The sequence below is a fragment of the Carica papaya genome, chromosome 1 (genome assembly GCF_054855325.1).
Source record: "Carica papaya isolate Zhongbai chromosome 1, ASM5485532v1, whole genome shotgun sequence".
Lineage (NCBI taxonomy): Eukaryota > Viridiplantae > Streptophyta > Magnoliopsida > Brassicales > Caricaceae > Carica > Carica papaya.
In genome coordinates this window covers 3,379,201-3,397,318 of record NC_142309.1, presented here as the reverse complement: position 1 = coordinate 3,397,318, position 18,118 = coordinate 3,379,201, and the positions used below count along the sequence as shown (strand labels likewise).

Here is an 18,118-nt window from a genome sequence, read left to right as displayed (position 1 = left end):
TCTACTGTCTTGTTATTCTGATGGGATTGATGAGAGACATCCCTTGCCTGCATCAGGGGATTTTAAGAAGATGATTCACAATTTCATATATGATTGCCCATGGTTAATGGCGCAACAGAACAAGCAAGGATAGATTAAGACAAGGAACAACAGCTAAAGCTCGATGTGAGACATTCAATCAATTTTTAAAATACCAGCATCATGCTAATGTGTTATACACCAGACCCATAAGAGTAATGGATTTTTGTTTGGCTTTTAAAGATTTACCGACACGAAGAAAAAGTAGATTATATTTTATGCAGTTCCTAGACAGTTTATGTGTAAACTGTAGAAGTTTTTATCTTTTCCTTATATGTGGCAAGAGATTATTCCAAACAGTTTCGAGTTACCTATTCTCTATGAGTTCTTGCTCTATCCCCAGAGGTAGAAGGGTTCTCTCTATTCCTTATCAAGAGATCAGAGAATTCTCTCTTAACAAGCCCCTACCCTTTTTCACAATAAACCCATAATTAGATCCAAGCCATACATATCAATCCATAGATCAACAGTCATTTAAGATGCATAATGCAACGTCCATACAAATGTCATTCAGTAGCCCAAATGTCATGTTCTAACACAAGGCAGAAGAGTACAAACTTTCACATTTCCCTTCCACCTCTTGCTTTTATGGCAGGAGAAGGCAATAATTTAGAATGGGTGGCTATTGTTATGCTGGTCATTGCTTAGCCTGCAAAATTTGACTTGACTGATAATAAGAGAATCTGTCCCCTTCTGTAAAACGGTGGGATCAAGGTAAATAAATAAATAAACATTCATAACTAAGATGCATGAAACCCGTAGGAGGAAACAGGGTGGTATTACTTATCTTCAAGTCATAAAACAGGCTAACACTGTACCCAAAATTTGTGTGAACATAAATAACAGAACTGGTGACTGATGACAATCACACAGATATATACTAATAGTTCCTAACTTCATTCACCAAACTAGTATTTCTCAGTGTTGTTCTTTGGAGATAGCCATCCACCAAGATAATTGATAAGCTATAATTTTCTTAAGAAAAGCTAAAATGTTAACGGCAATCAACTCTTACTCTGACTATGATGATTGATCTCCTAACCATCAATTTTTAACCTGATGATGGATATTTCGACGCTACAGCCACTAGAGGCAAAACAGTTTCAAATTTAAGAATTTCTCCATTATCCAATCGGTCTTCCATTAATTTATCTAAATTTTGAAATAACTCAAAATGCAAACTACCACTTTCAACCTCCAAATTGGTTAGAACATAACTGATTCCTTCTGTAATCCTTGCTCCAACAATTTGTGGAGTGTAGTTCCAATAGTCTGCTGGAGTTGGACCCATAAAGCTCTTTAAGTTTCCACCTCCTTAACATAACCCTTGTCAAAAGCCTTCCAAACTATGAATTCCTAAATCAATCTTCGATTACAAGAAGTAAGCCATCAGCAAATGCAACCGCTTTCAATATTCTCTCTTTCATTTTATGCAGAATATGTGAATAATCGTGCACCTCTCTTTCTCTAATGATGATTACAGACAAACATATGGAAATTACAGGCTCCGAGATCATTTCTGTAATCTTCCTTGCTATATCTCTACAACTAGGAATTCCATGTCTAGATATAATAATAATAATAATCAACCCTGCTAACTGTAGGTGAAAAGGATATGCTGTCATCCACCTCTTCAGGTGTATATCACTTGAAGTGATTTTAATATTCCTAACTGTGAACAACACCTTAAGGGTGGATCTCATGCCTTAACAGAACTAGGGTCAAGACCACTTCCCAAAGAAACCAATAAATGCAAGTCCTGCAGCAAGTTGTAACAAAGTTGCCCTAGGGTTCAGTAGCATCAACTACATGCTCATCCTTGTGGTCTTTTTCAACCTCCAGGATTTCCACATCTTCACCTAACTAAAAATAAGAAATAATTATCTTTTAAGTTAAATTCTACATCTCATACCACTTGCGTTAATCCCAATTTTCATAAACTCCAATCAACTTTCCAGATTTTGATATGACAATATAACATGGAACCAGAAGTTATAGCTATTTACTCCTGCATATATACGCCTTTCTCACACAATCCCCATCTTTCAACAATAAAAACCAAAGACAAATCTAAATCAGAAGCAACAGCTCTCCTTTCAAGTTAGTTTTCTAAATGACTTTGATACTCTAAACAGATGCTTCCTTGAACAAGACTATAGAATGTTGAAACAAAAGAAAAATTCAATAAAACAAAACAAAACTCTTGTTTGGAAATTAGTAGCTATGCAGCCCCTTTGCATGCCAGTCCTTGTGCAGCACGATACTCAGGGAGGACAGAATCCATAACATTGGTGGTCGATGAGAGGAAGAGAGACCAAAGAATGCAACTTTATCCAATGGAACAAAAAGTCAGTTACTGTCCAAAGAAAAACTTTTTCCCCAGAAAGAGCATAATATGTATGAAAATAAAAACTTCTGCTAACTCGACAATCATTCCTCAGTCTTACTCTTTGAAAAGAAAGGAAGCTGTTTCCATGGTGTCAAAGTTTTCGCTAACTAGAAAAGGCATAAAACCTACCACTTTAATAGCTGCCTCTTGAGCAAACTAACATACAAAGACAAAACCACAAAAGAAGAGCAAAATTTACAGGAAAGCTCCTTTTATCTCTTCCATACCAAGGAAACATCAAGTTATCTCCTCAAAAAGCTCAGTGTTCTGGTATTTTATCAAATCTAAACAATGTAAACCTGTCAAAATTATCGTATAAGTTTCACATCCATGAACCAACTCACCATCTTACCAAAGCACAGAGAAATTGAAGCTGAACCAAAATTCCATAAGGGGTTTATATTCACTAACAAAAAGGTCCAGCTGAGCTCTAAACAATCACCCCAACCATGAAGCAACATTAAATTTCAATTCTACAAGACAATAGAAAATTCGGAGAACTAAAAAGTAAAAAGCCTAGACTTTAAAAAAATAAAAATAAAAATAAAAATAAAAATAAAAATAAAAATAAAATAAAACAAACACTCTCACCAAAACAACAATGGATCCTAAGTCTGTCTTCTGAGACGCTTCCTCAACTTCCTGTACTTGTGCTTGTTCATCTTCCTCTTCCTCTTCTTCTTCACACTATCAGCCCAAACCACGGCGGACTCACCAGAAACGTCGTCGCTTTCCTCGGATTGGACCGACCCAGTGGATGAAATCGGGTTTAGGAAAAACCCGAATGGGAAACTCGGGTAAATTAGCAAAGGTTGGAGATGGGTTGTGGAGTTCTCGTCCTTGAACGGAACAAGAATGGGATTGAGGAGACTGGCCGAATGTTGACTGCTTGGGTTGGAGGATTCAATGAGATGGCGGAAAGAGGATGGAGGAGGTAGTGGGGTGTTTGGAGGTTTAGGGTTGTGTATTGAGGGGAAAAGTCTTGAAGGTACTGATTTTCGAAGGAGTTTTTGGAGAGAGGACGCCATGTATGGAGATCGTCTTCTTGCTCGCTTGCCTGTGGGCTACCAAAATCAAAGTGAGTCCCAGTGTACAATCGCTTATATTTTATTTTATTCACTAAATTCATGTTTTTTTAAGGATAAAAACAAAAAACAAAAAATAAAAATACATTTCTCTTCTAATAAAAGCTATGTATTTGTTTTTATTTTTTATTTTTTATTTTTTACAAATATTTAAGATTATAATTAAAATTAAAATAAATTTATATAATATACTGTAAATCTATCCCTATAATGATGCAAACAATATAAAAAAGGTATTCTAAATTCCCACAAGGAGAAAATACCACACTATTGATTTGTAATTAATGTAAAGCAGAATAAAAAAATTGCCCCCATGCAGGATCGAACTACAGACCTTCAGTTTACAAGACTGACGCTCTACCACTGAGCTATAGGGGCTGACACACGTGCGTGGTGTTGTCGCATTCTATAAAATAAATATTAATTGGAGTAAATCCAAAATGCAATTTTTTTCGGATTGCTACATTGAAACTGCTCTTCATAACATAATCATTCATAGGTAAAAAATACATATAACAAATAAACCAAATCAATGGCATTGGGCCAGTGACCAAACCAAAGGGTCTGATAATAGCCATAGTTATATCTCAAAGACTCGCATACAAGGCAACATTAGAAGAATCAAAAGAAAATGACCAACACACGCAACAGAGGCAAACCAGCCCATCATTTATTTAGAGGCAACTTTGTTGCATGTTGGACGGCCATGTGTATATATATATATATATATAATATGCAGTCATGATCTAATAGTTAATATTTGTCTCCGGAACGTCTTCATGATCATGGCAGCAAGTGAAAGTTGTGTGCTTCACCATCATCCGATCACACTCAGCACACTTCATGCTCTGAGGAATCCTCCCAGTTCCAGCAGTCACCGGGAAATCGAAGCGGCTGCAGGGGTTAGCAATGTTATGGAGCATGCTATGGTAATCTTTAATGGACCTGTCAAAACCCTTAATGACTACTTCTTTCTTCCATGTGTTCTCATAGTCTAGCAAAGTAGGCAGAGTTGTGCTTCCATGGCCGAGTATCACCAGTTCAGACCCTTTGGCTAGCACTGCCCATCCGCCTGCTTTGTCATAGCTGAGAAGCTTCTTGATCCCCTGCATCACATCATCGTGATCATCGACTTTGTTGAGCTGGATCTTGGAGAACAGCATGCTGTGCAGCCTGGTCCAGAAGAACCAAACCATGGCAGGGTCTTGCCAGCAATGGCTGATCTTTTCTACCGTGATCGTGGCTGTTACTTTCCTTACTTGTTCTTTGTGGCTGCTCTTCCCCACATATACCATCTCTACAGGAATGTTTGAGTCTTTGGCCACGAACCGAGCTGCGCTGGTGAACTTTCTTATCCATTCAATGTCATCTCCTCCATACAGAAATATGTATCTACCTTCCGAAATCTGATAAGAAGACAGCAAAGTGATCAACAATTGATTCAAACAAATTTAAAGGTTTCAGGGACATGGGTTTTTTTTTTTCTTAATGAATTTAGAGTAATGGGTTTTGATTACCCAGTTGAGGATCACTGGATCGATGCCATCAACAAGCAGATCAAGCTTGAAGGTTTCTGCCCTCCATAGAGATTCCTCTTTCAAGCTGGTGAAGGGGAAGGCAGCACTTCCCCAAATCCACATCATGTGGATGGCGTTGGGGCTGAGTACTCTTCCTTGAGGGTCAAGGACAACAAGGATGAGCTTGTTCCTGAAGTGCCATTCCTCCTTGATGAAGTCAATGACTGGCTTTTGGATCAGCTTCGGGTGGTAAACCGAGTACCATGGCATTGTTCGTTGAAGAGCCTCAAAGCTCTTTAGCAATGGCTGTCCCTCATACCACTCAACCGTGGGATCCACAATTGGGATCCACACAATTTCGTAAAGGCCATCCCTGTCAGGCCTGATTAGGTGTTGCCTTGATTCAGTGTAAATGTTTTCGAGAATTGAAAGCTCATCTGGGGAGATGTTTGGGCCTGAAATGAGCAACAAGACATTCTTCCTCCGAAGGACTTCCAGGTTAACCTGTTCAGAAATTTAAATCAAGAACATGCATTAGGATTTATCAAATGAAAAAATATTCGGGCCCCAATAGTACAAATGAATTGAAATACTCATTAATATAATTGATACAATTTAAACTTTATTTGTATATTTTTTTGACAAATATTTGAAGCGAGCCAATTAATTTATAAGTTCGTGAACTGATTTGTACTCGTAGAACAACTAACAATTGCTTAAAAAAATAAATTGGTGAAAGTCATAAATACATCAATAGGAGGTAATTAATCACCCTTCTCTTATTAGCACCATCTACAAGAGGCTGTATGTCATCCTTGGCATAGATCAATGCCTTGAGGACTTTCATGTTGTCGATGTGGGTCATACGGAAGAGATCACGAAGCATCTTTAAGGTTTCAAGGTTCTTCTTGTCCTCTGGAAACAATCAATTATAAATTATTTTCTGCAAAATCTTACATGTTAATTGTTAAGCTGATAGAAAAGGTTTTAACAAATTATATATATATATATATATATATATATATATATATTCTAACACTTCTTTTCAAGTATATACTTACAAATTCACCAAATTCTATGTAACATAAAATAATAATTATTACTAAAAATGGGACAACTAAGGTTCTAATATTTGAATTCTGATTCTGGTACTATTTTAAATAATTAACTGACTCGATTATCTCAAAACTAAGTTAACAAGAAATACTCAATCAAATTATTTATGCTTCACAACAATTCATGCTAATACAAGATTAGAATTAGCAAGCAACAGACCTACGAATCGGTGGCAGATACGCAATCTCTCACGAAGATGCTCGTGTATGGTCTTGAGTTTATGAGCCAAAGTTGACAGTTCCCATGATTCCGTTGGTGAATAAGCAAGCCTGAAATCATTTGTAACCATTAGGTTGACATTGAACATTGCAAAACCCATTCAAGTAGATATATAATCTTTCAGATAAATATTACAGACAATATGTACTTCAATTCCAATCATTGTTTAAAGATGGTAACAAGGCATACTCATGGCTCATGCTTGTAAGTAAAGTGATTTGAGCTGCACAGGTGACGACACTCCTTACAGTCCAGTAGACAGCGGTTGGGATATGAGCCATAGCTGTGGAGAATTCCGGGATATCTGGCGAAATATAGGCATCTGGTAATTCTCTGAACTCAATAACACACCTGGTCACATCCATCATAACCTTGATCAGAGTATTAAGTGAGTTGAACTTGGATCTTAGCCCGGCTGAGTGCTCCAAAATGTTAGGCACTTGTTTCAGGATTGCCATTGACTTTGCAAGCTGGTTCGAGGAGTATATCTGGGCAAGCAGCCAAAATTCTCCGTAGTTAACAGAAAATGCAGCAAGGGTTAGCACCAACTTGGCATCCCAGTGATAGTTTGATAGAAGCTGACATATTGACATTGTTGTTGCATGAGCATCTGATCCACTCAATGCTTTGTATGCTATCTGATCATAATCAATCAATATATATGCACACCATTAACATGCCGTGTAAACGACTAAATAAGTACATGTATAACAGATTGGATTAATGTATAATTTTTTAAACATATCAAATGCAATAAGAATCTCAAAATCAAGTTCGTACAAACCTCACAGGCAATCCTTTCAATGGTGAACGAATGCGTGTCAAGTGTGGTCATGAAATTGGCTTGGTATTTATCTTCCACATTTTCTTTCTGCTTCTGGGTCCCCTGAAGCATATATATCACAAAATAATCATGAACAATCCTGAAGAGTATTATAAGCTAGTAAAAAAGCGTCATTTTATTATTTACATTGTATCTATCTTAATAGTCAGCTTTACACCCAAGTAAAATTTCATTATTCATATTGTATTTCAATGCTTCCCTCACATGCAAGTAGAATTTCAATAAACTAGAAGATTATCAAGGTCTGAGCCCGAAGTGTATAAAATATGTCTTCACACGGGGTACATGTGAGCACGGCAAGCTACGAGACAAAAAAGACAATTAATGCTGATAAGGTGCTAAATTCTAACTCTAAATTATATGATGTTAGAAAGAGTCATCCAACAAATATATAAACATTTTCAAGTCCTTGTACTTGTTAACGTGATATTACAATATTTCTTAATAAATTAACATCTATACTTATTTTAGATATGGAGAAGTATTGTATACCGTGATAACAGCATCAATATAAAGAGTGGAGCAATTGATTATGTCTTCCACAAGGCCAAAAAGGGGTCTAACTTCAACTTCACGGCCATCAGGCGTATGAGTTGCCTGAAGTTGCTTCATCATCAAAGTGTCATCAGACATGGTTAACATGCTCCTATCAGTACCCTTGATGAGTTTCCGGCTAGAATCCAAGTTAGGCTTCATCAAGCTGAGAGTTTCCTCATCATTCCTGATCATCTTCTTGTCAGCTGCAGCCAACACAGACTTATTGCTGACAGCATCATTTGGTGTGGTTAATGTCTTTCCATCGCTCTTAGCAGGGTTCTGCTGACTAGCAGCCATGGCAGACTTCATCAGAAATTCCATTTCTGGGGTATGAATTATGGGAAACTCTTAACGAGTTTAAGGGACAGAGGAGAGGCTAAGATTGCTTGTGCCTTGGGTGGAAGTTTGATGGGTATTATATAGTCATCACCTAGGGAATAAAGGATCACCTTCCTTGCTTCTCTAATTAAATTACTGGAACGTCTAGAAGAAGTTTCTGCTTTATTTTGTGTCCCCTTTATGCCTCACCTTATTTTCACTTCACTCTACCCATTGTAGAATAAATGATATACAGTGACAGTTTTATAGACTTACTATATAAGCTCAAAATTCGTTGGTGTAACCCTTTAAGCGTCGAGTTTACTAGCCTTGCATTGACAGGCAAAAAGGCCTATTGGAGTATGTGTTTAGCTCATAAGCCTTGCTTTTGTAATCTATATGGATAGATTGCTAACTATCAACATATATAGATCCATACTAAGTAGCTATAGACTTTCACTAGGGAGTCTTTTGTTCCACTTAGCGTTCAAATTTTTTATATATGTTACTGTATGTCATTATGTATCTCATGACAGAAATTTGAATAATATACAAAAATAACAACAAAGCAAGTTATATTTATTTTCAAAAGTTAATATCATTCACAACGGGTTATCCTTATGTAGAGTTTCAAATACAAAAGATTAAGTCCCAAAGGGAAGAACCCGAAGAAATGAACAGATTCTTTGCTCTTTAATGAACCTGGAAAAATAAAACAGTCAGATTATATCTATAAAAATATATTTGTAACAAAAAATCATTATGAATTACAAATCAAGTCCTTCATAAGATAGGCTATCAACATTTCAAAATCCGCATCTTTGCTTCAGGACAATAGCTACCATCTCGAGTCGAATCAATTCCATAATCTCATAAAGTAATTGAATATTTGAAGACTCCTAAACAATAAGCTGTGACGAGTTCTACCAAAAATTTAGTCTAGAAAAGAAAGCTCAAGCAAATGCAATTGCACAGGGCAAGAATACAGAAAAACATAACCAAATTATCGTGATGAGCAAATAAACAGAAGACATATATCCAGAGAAACTATAATTCTCTTTAACACTTAAGTTAGTAAGAAATGACCAAATTTATTTCTTTTTACATTACATTATGTTCTATCCTATTCTATTTCCATTTAATTTGTCTAGCTTAATCATCTGATGTGCAGATGTTAGTGATAATTTCCACATATGCATAATTTTTTTTTTTTTAAATAAAAAGTATAATATGTATTTATTAATTACAAGCACCAAAAGGATGTCAACCTATGTACAAAAAATATTTATATGTCAATCATACAATCCATAAGGTTACCTAAATCCTCCATGGAATACAAAAAATTACCCGTAGCCAAAAAGTCCAAGGTTTGATACTATCTAACTTTAACCTTATCGACTTCCTCTTTCACCCTTCAGAAGTCTTTCTATTTCTTTCTTTTCACACCATCCAAAAGATAGTAAGAGAAATAAATTTTAAATATTTTTTCCCTATCACAAACACCCTTCCATGCCCATAACTCCTCCCTAACAGTAGCTGCCATTACCCAGCTGATGCCCAACCACCCACATGCCATAAACCATAAACTATACGCTAAGGGACACCATAATAAAATATGATCGCATGTCTCTTCCGCTCTCTTACGAAGATAGCACCGTTCACCAAAATATTTTCCCTTCTCATCACTTGCCGATGGTCAAAATACATCCATGTCCTGCTTCCCAAGCAAAGAAAGAGGTTCTTGGAGGAGCATCCACTCTCCATATTTGTTGGAAAGGAAACTTGTTATCCACTTATTCATTCTTGATCAAGTATCCACATATGCATAATTGAATCAAGTTCATCTTTTCAAGCCCTACAACCATGAAATTGTTTTCAACCTATTGAGTAACGAATTAAAAGATCATCCAATTTGAGTAAGGCAAGAAATTAGACTTGAAATTAGTTTATTTTCATTAAAATTTATATTATATTTGTATCCTATTATTTTCCATTCCTATTTCACAGGATAATACTTTGAAATAAACTTAATGTAATAATTTGGGTGGGAAAAACTGTGGCATTTGGATGAAAGCATACAGGAAAATAAGAGTGGCATATAGGATGAGACAAAGGAACATAATAATTATAGCCAGATTGGCATGAATATTTTTTGCCTAAAGAATACCACTGGCATATCATGTAAATATTCGTGTTAGATCCAAGGACAAGTGAGATTTATTCAAAGGTAAACACTCATGATAAATGACATACCTGCTAACAACAAGACGAAAAGAAACAAAATAGAGAACAACCTTGGAAGACTGGCTGGGCCACAGCAAAGTGTAGTGACTTAGTCTTTCTTGTAGCATTCTTTTCCTGTCTTAGAAGTCTTTGGCAAGCTCTTTGAACTGGATACTGAAAATGTTTTAATTTTCATTTTCTATATTTATATGTATTTTATTTATAACAAATCTTAAATCAGTTAGTAATCAAGAAAATAACAATAAAAACAATGATGAAGTAAGAACATTTTAAAATGTTGCTTTAATAGTATTTTCTAAAAAGTTAATTGTTATTAGCCATTGGTTATTCTACAAAAACACACTTCTTACATACTTTACTAAATAAACGAATACAAAAATAGACGGATTAGAAAATAAAAAACAAAGAGTAAAAACTTTCCTATATTAAATGAAGCCTAAGATGCTTCATTCCTGATAGAATGAGAAAAAAATGGTGAAACACAATGTAAGGAGACAAGTAAAGGATAAAATGAGAGAGAATTTTCTGTGGATTTGGCAGACCAATATCCAATACAAAAAAGAACAACAGCCAGAAGCCCTGAAGCAATTACATAGGATTGAAATGATAATTTTCTTAAAATGGAAATAAAAATGCAATCGAACTGAGAAAATTTTTTGAACAAAAATAGTTATTAATTTCATGTTTAATTTAAATGACATAAATTTGTAATATCTACATTGATACAAAAAGTAACAACAACATATCATTTTACAATTCAAAACAGCAGAACTGTTAGTTCAAGTATAAATAAAGTAAAGTACGAAGTTTATCATAAAATTTTACATATTAAGAAACAGAAGTCTAAAGATAAAAGCTCTATTTGTTAAACATAAACCAATCAATCCATGTAAGTGCGTTCTTGTTAACTTAATAATCCTCAAAGTATTTGAAAAAATACCGGGTCCGCTACCAAGTAAGCATCCACTTATATGCTACTTTTTGAATCTGATTTCCTTAAAAGCTAGTAGGAGTAGATTTTTCCTTGTGAATTTTCCAATTACATTATCAAGCACAAAAGCTGACAAAATCCTTCTAAAATAATATTGCTTATTACTGTAGTCTTTCTTTTCTTTTTCACTTTCTTCTCTAAAAAGAAACAGAGTGGACTCATAAAAACCCCTTGGTATTCCTAATTTGAATTAACTTCTCCACAGCCTTTCTTTGCACGCCTATAGATTCCACTTACATTCTCAGCTATGAATCAAATTCCTACTCTGTCAATGAAACCTAATCGACAACACTAATAATTCATTCAAATTTGCACCAAGAAAAGGCCATTTCCACTTCAGTTTTTCACAGAAAAACCGTACGGACAAATAAAACCTAGAATTTACTTCACACTTGAAAATTAGTGAATCATTCGAGGCGTATTAAATGTAGAAGGAAGAAAAGAGAGTACATGAGAAGAAGAAGAAGAAGAAGAAGAAGAAGAAGAAAAGAGCGAAGTTACCAAATTTAAGGGATTTGAATCGTTGAGCGAACAGAAACGGGGAAGAAGGACCCAACGGTAAACGTACAGTGATGAATGGGACCATTACAAAACTTACTAATTAATAATTGTATAAATATATCATATAAATAAAACATTTTTTTTAAAAAAAATTAATCAATAAGGTATATAATTAAAAATAATATTTTATAGACTAAAATATATTTTTAATTTAAATATTTTTTATTTTTTATTCAAATTTAATCTTTACTTGTATTTTACACTAAATTATTAGTTCATGTATTTTCAAAACTACTTCCTCCTTGTTATTAACCTCTAACATCATCTCCACATATAATATTTTTTTAGTTATTTATTGGTTTTGTTAAATGTCACGTGATCTTTGATATAAAAAAAATAATATACAGACCGTCTAATTTAATCTATACTTATTTTAATTAAAAAATCATAAAAATTACATCTAAAATATTTCAAAATTAAATTTATATCAAATTTCAATCAGTTTAGCTAAGAGAATGTATAAATAGTTTACTAGTTAAGATCCGTACCCTTTACTTAAGTAAACAGTCATAAGCTCAAACTTCAATGGAAACATAAAATTTGCCGTTGCGATGACCAGATTGAATTTAGTTTTAACGAATCATGACATATTCGAGCGAAATAAACATTTTGTGTCGATTAAATTTCTTTAATTTATGAAATTTACAAATAAATTTCCCATTATTTGTGAATTAATTTCAAACATAACTCTTAAAGAAAATCTCAACCAAACATAAATATATAAACAATGAAAGCTCAAATCTTACAAAAGGTGATTTTGTTTCCCCCCCTTGATTAATTAATTTAATTAATATTATTTTGCTTCACTGTCAAAATAAAACACACATCATGTTAAGGTTTACATTGAAAAGCAAAGAATCAAATCTTCCTTCTTTTTTTTTTTTTTGGGGGGGGTTTTGTCTGGTGGCAACATTAAATTCTTAGTCATTGTCCCAAGAAAGGAAAAGGAATCAAAGAAGGAAAATAGGAACCAAACACATGCTTCTCATTGTTTATTTCTAACCCAACATGTTTTTAATTCATTTTTAATAAATTATGCTTCAAATTTTCTAGATTTGTTAGTAATATTATACTATTTGATAATTTCTTATTGATAAAAATTACTACGGATAGATACGACGTGAGTACGAAACAAACATGAAGTGGCTACGTAAATTTTTTATACCTAAGTTTTATTGGCGAAAATGTAAATTCATACTTGTCCCGTATTAAAGTGGATAAAAAAGTTTCTTACCGATCATCCATCTCGCGGGTAGAATTTTCTATCCTTTATACACCTTAGTTATAGTTTAATTAGAAAATTCAATACCAATCGAAGCGAAATATAATTTAAAATAAAGGTTAAACATAATAATACCCAATAAAATAATATTAAATATTTATTTAATAAAATTTAATTAGAATTAGACATAAAAAATAAAATTTTATTAATCATATACATAGTAGAGCATATCAAAGTAGGTATGAGGTACATTAAATTCATATCTATCGTATACCCATTTTTAGATTTGTACTAATTGTCTCTATTCGTACAATATCTCATAAATGTGAGTTCTTACTTTCTTTATTTAGAATAAATTGAGATAGATTAGCGAATAATTACCCTTTAATATCTGTCTCTAAATATTACAGAACATATTTAACTAATCGAACAAATCACTTCTTTCACGTACTAAAAATGAAGTTAGGACTAAAATTCATTCAACTCCTAATAAAAATGAGCTAACCAATGAATTAAAACTCGTTAATTTGATATAAAGATCAAACATATATTATCTTGTAGGTTATTATAATCTTCCCATTAATCTTATTGTTATATTTGAGGTATTACTTCTCTCATAGTAATTGATTATTTGATAGACAACGAGAACTCAAGCTCATCTTATATTAATTTAAATAAATTAAATTTTTACTGGTACTTTTTAACCCATTAATTATTTAGATTAATATTAATATAAATTTATTTAAATTTTTTATAGTGAAAATTCATAATTATTTATAATTAAGTGAGGATTTCTTTGTATATATTGTCTGAAAAAAAGGACGAATTTTTTTGAAAGACATAAAGCCAAATCAGATTATTTCTCTCAAGAATAATATCTAACACACTTAATACTACATATTTGCACACTAACATTAACACAATTAACCTTTATATTCTTGTAAGAAAAAGTATAGACATTAAGTATCCAGTCAAGGAATGGTTTGGTGAGTAAGACAAATTAAGCTTCATGGTCACAGAAATGGTGCACTAAAGTGAAGAGAAGGACGGGCATAAAGGTTTTAAGTTTCTTGTAAACGTCCCAACAATTTAACTGGAAACAAGGAAGTAATATTCCGCCTTCATATGATTATACATCCACAGAAACATATATGTTATATATATATATACCTGTCAAATTTGCAACAAAGACACAAACCATTTTCTTAAATCTTCTTTCTTCTGTCTCTTAAAACCGCCAGGAAAACTCTTCCCGTGTCTGCTCTCTAATGGATCTTCTCTTGAAATCTGTTGCCACTGCAGGCCAACAGAAACCAGCTACCAGTAATGGCAAAAGCATGTTAACAGCTTCCAATGAAAACCTTGCCAATAAGCCTGCAACTGCTGCAGCTGACCAGAAGCTGATGGAGAGTGACAGGAAGATTGTATCCCCTCCGAGGGATATTCTCGGTTTGATCAGGTCTAATCCGAGTTCGAGCCAGAAACTTGTGAAGAGTACTGATCATAGGAGCATGTTAACCATGTCGGATGACACGATGATGATGAAGCAAATTCAGGCAACTCATACTCCGGATGGCCGGGAAGTTGAAGTCCGTCCCCTTTTTGGGCTTGTTGAGGATATCCTTAATCGGTCTACCCTTCCTATTGATGCTGTTCTTGCGGTATATGATCTGATTCTGAAATGAATGTTCTTGTAAAATTTGATGATTAATATTACCCCTTGGTTAGTTACTTGATATATATATGTGTATGTATATGCTGCAGGGTCCTCAGAAACACATGGAGAACTTGGAGGATAAGTCCGACCAAGCCAGCTTCATTGATATGCTTGAGGCACTTTCTTTCACCATTGACAGGATTGCTTGTGAGGTTAGTCAGTTTCCAATTTTACTGAGCAAATTACTAGTTGATGTAGCTTGATTATAAGAATATTGTGTATATTTTAGAGAATATTTTATATATATTTTAAAAAATATATTGAGAGAAAATTTTAATAATTTATCTATAAAAGAGTTTATAATTTTATTAGTGATATAATTTTATTTTATTATACTAAAAAGTTTTTTCTCAATTTTACTCATGAATGTAAGTATATTTATCGAAATAATATTAAATTTTGTATTTTTTCTTATTTTGCTGTTTACTTTTAACATTACTTCATAAACCCAGTTGTATATTTGTATTCGCTCATAAATATATGATGTTAACAATGTGTACGTCTGTGTACGTATTGATTGACAATGATCAGATAGCATACAAGGCACTGAGTGGATCAGATGTTCATGCAACAACAATGTCATTATGTCATCTCCTATCAAACTATCAATGGGATGCGAAACTAGTCCTGACTCTTGCAGCGTTTGCTCTTAACTACGGAGAATTCTGGCTGCTTGCCCAGATATACTCATCGAACCAGCTTGCAAAATCAATGGCAATCCTGAAACAAGTGCCTAACATTTTGGAGCATTCGGCTGCATTGAGATCCAAGTTCAACGCACTTAACACTTTGATCAAGGTCATGATGGATGTAACCAGGTGTATTGTCGAGTTCAGAGAATTACCAGATGCTTACATTTCGGAAGAAGTCCCGGAATTCTCCACTGCCATGGCTCATATTCCAACTGCTGTCTACTGGACTATAAGGAGTGCTGTGGCTTGTGCAGCTCAGATCACAATGATCACCAGCATGAGCCATGAGTATGCAGCTTGTTACTGTATAACTTCACTCAATTATTGCAGTTGATAAAGATATTTTTACATGATCGAATTTGGTTTGCATCAATCTTTTTCAGGCTAGCCTATTCACCAACTGAATCATGGGAATTATCCACCTTAGCTCACAAGCTCAACACCATACATGATCATCTAAATGAGAGATTGAAGCTTTGCAATCGATTCATTGGTTCGTTTCTTCCCAGTTCAATTGTATATAAGCATGATTTACACATAAAGATCATACAAGTGACTTCTAAGAATCCTTGTAAGTAATTCATTACTCGATATTGCAGAGGAGAAGAAGAATCTCGAAGCCTTAAAGATGCTTCATGATCTCTTTCGTATGACCCATATCGATAACATGAGAGTCCTCAAGGCTATAATCTATGCCAAGGATGACGTACAGCCTCTTGTAGATGGTGGAGCTAATATGAAAAGGGTGAAGAACAATTCTACTTTCGCCTTCAATTCGTATTAACATATTCGTAACTTCTATCAGAATTTTCTTTTCTAGATCGGTGTCAAAATTAATAATCGAGTTTCTAAACAGGTTAACCTTGAAGTCTTGAGGAGGAAGAATGTATTGCTGCTTATTTCAGGCCTAAACATCTCCCAAGATGAGCTTTCAATTCTTGAACACATTTATACCGAATCAAGACAGCACTTAACCAGGCCAGAGAGGGATGGACTATTTGAACTTGTCTGGATTCCAATTGTTGATCCTGCAGTCGAATGGAATGAAAAGCAGTCATTACAGAACAGATTTGAAGCTCTGCAACAAACAATGCCATGGTACTCAGTTTATCATCCGAAGATAATTCAGAAGCCGGTAATTGATTTCGTCAAGGAGGAATGGCACTTCAGGAACAAGGCAATTCTTGTGGTGCTTGACCCACAAGGCAAAGTAGTTAGCCCTAATGCAATCCACATGATGTGGATTTGGGGAAGTGCAGCCTTCCCTTTCACCAGCTTGAAAGAAGAAACTCTATGGAGAGAAGAAACATGGAGGCTTGACCTTCTTGTTAATGGCATTGATCAAGTCATCCTCAACTGGGTAAGAAAAATAAAAAAAACCCATTACTCTAAATTCATCAAGAAACAAAACCCATATCCCTAAAACCTTCAAATCTGTTCCAATCACTCTATACTTATACATATATATATATATATGGGTAATCGTCTTTGTTTGTTTTGGTCTGATCAGATTCGAGAAGGCAGATATATATTTCTCTATGGAGGAGAAGACATAGAATGGATAAGAAAGTTCACCAGCGCAGCTCGATTTGTGGCCAGAGACTCAAACATTCCACTAGAGATGGTCTATGTAGGGAAGAGCAGCCATAGAGAGCAAGTAAGGAAAGTAACGACGACGATCGCAGCAGAAAAAATCAGCCATTGCTGGCAAGATCCTGCCATGGTCTGGTTCTTCTGGACCAGGCTACAAAGCATGTTGTTCTCCAAGATCCAGCTCGACAAAGCAGATGAACACGACGCCGTCATGCAAGGAATCAAGAAGCTCCTCAGCTACGACAAAGTAGGCGGATGGGCAGTCTTGGCCAAAGGGTCTGAGTTAATAATCGTCGGCCATGGAAGCACAGCTCTGCCAACTCTGTTAGACTACGAGAATTCATGGAAGAAAGAAGTAATCATTAAAGGTTTTGACGAGTCCATTAAAGACTACCACAGCATGCTCCACGGCATTGCGAACCCTTGCAGCCGGTTTGATTTTCCTGTGACGGCCGGCACCGGGAGGATTCCTCAGAGCATGAAGTGTGCTGAGTGCAATAGGATGATGGTGAAGCACGTGACTTTCACATGTTGCCATGATCATGAGGGTGTTCCAGAAACCAATGTTGAATACTGATACTCTGAAGATGATGATGATGATGGTGATGCTGCATACAGAGTTTCCATTTATGGTAAACTTGCTTGAATGAAATAAAGATGAACTGGGTTTACTTCTGTTTTGTGCTTGTTTTTTTTTTTACTTTTATGTCTTGTATGAGAATGTTAAGATAAATCTGCAAATGGCTGTAATAAGACCTTGTTTGGTTATGAGCCATTTTTGACAGATTCTATATCATTTGTATACGTTATGATGATGATGATGCATATTTGATAATATATATATATATATATATATATACACACACACTGAGGGCATCTTTTGATTTCCATATATTCTCTGTTTTTTTTTATATTACTTGTTTTTTTTTTAATTCTGGGTATAAATATTTTAAATTGGTTATAATTTAGTTTTTATTGACACAAGTATAATCCTT

General features: G+C 34.6%; 2 protein-coding genes and 1 non-coding gene across 6 annotated transcripts; 1 reads left to right on the top strand and 2 right to left on the bottom strand.

Annotated features, from left to right (window-relative positions):
• Positions 1–3,858: 3,858 nt before the first annotated feature.
• On the bottom strand, positions 3,859–3,930 carry TRNAT-UGU (transfer RNA threonine (anticodon UGU)). Its single transcript has one exon. It is a non-coding gene; the product is annotated as a tRNA-Thr (tRNA).
• An 83-nt stretch (positions 3,931–4,013) lies between these two features.
• SEOR1 (sieve element occlusion amino-terminus protein) lies at positions 4,014–11,926 on the bottom strand. Of its 4 annotated transcripts, none has more exons than XM_088214642.1 (9): positions 11,840–11,926; positions 10,398–10,500; positions 7,741–9,958; positions 7,189–7,290; positions 6,594–7,042; positions 6,345–6,454; positions 5,842–5,984; positions 5,070–5,573; positions 4,014–4,958 (listed from the first exon to the last, which is right to left on the bottom strand). In XM_088214642.1, exons 3-9 carry the CDS (start codon positions 8,104–8,106, stop codon positions 4,299–4,301), a joined length of 2,334 nt encoding a protein of 777 aa, XP_088070768.1. In that variant the 5' UTR covers positions 8,107–9,958; positions 10,398–10,500; positions 11,840–11,926; the 3' UTR covers positions 4,014–4,298. The 4 variants fall into 4 exon arrangements, with proteins under 4 accessions (XP_088070768.1, XP_088070769.1, XP_088070767.1 ...); XM_088214643.1 differs by having other exon boundaries at positions 10,398–10,493; positions 11,840–11,919; XM_088214641.1 differs by having other exon boundaries at positions 10,357–11,919.
• A 2,368-nt stretch (positions 11,927–14,294) lies between these two features.
• On the top strand, positions 14,295–17,988 carry LOC110808950 (protein SIEVE ELEMENT OCCLUSION B). Its single transcript, XM_022034608.2, has 7 exons — positions 14,295–14,782; positions 14,886–14,990; positions 15,370–15,818; positions 15,914–16,023; positions 16,130–16,275; positions 16,387–16,890; positions 17,041–17,988. The coding sequence occupies exons 1-7, from the start codon at positions 14,390–14,392 to the stop codon at positions 17,698–17,700; spliced, it is 2,367 nt and encodes a 788-aa protein (XP_021890300.2). The 5' UTR covers positions 14,295–14,389; the 3' UTR covers positions 17,701–17,988.
• Positions 17,989–18,118: the final 130 nt, after the last annotated feature.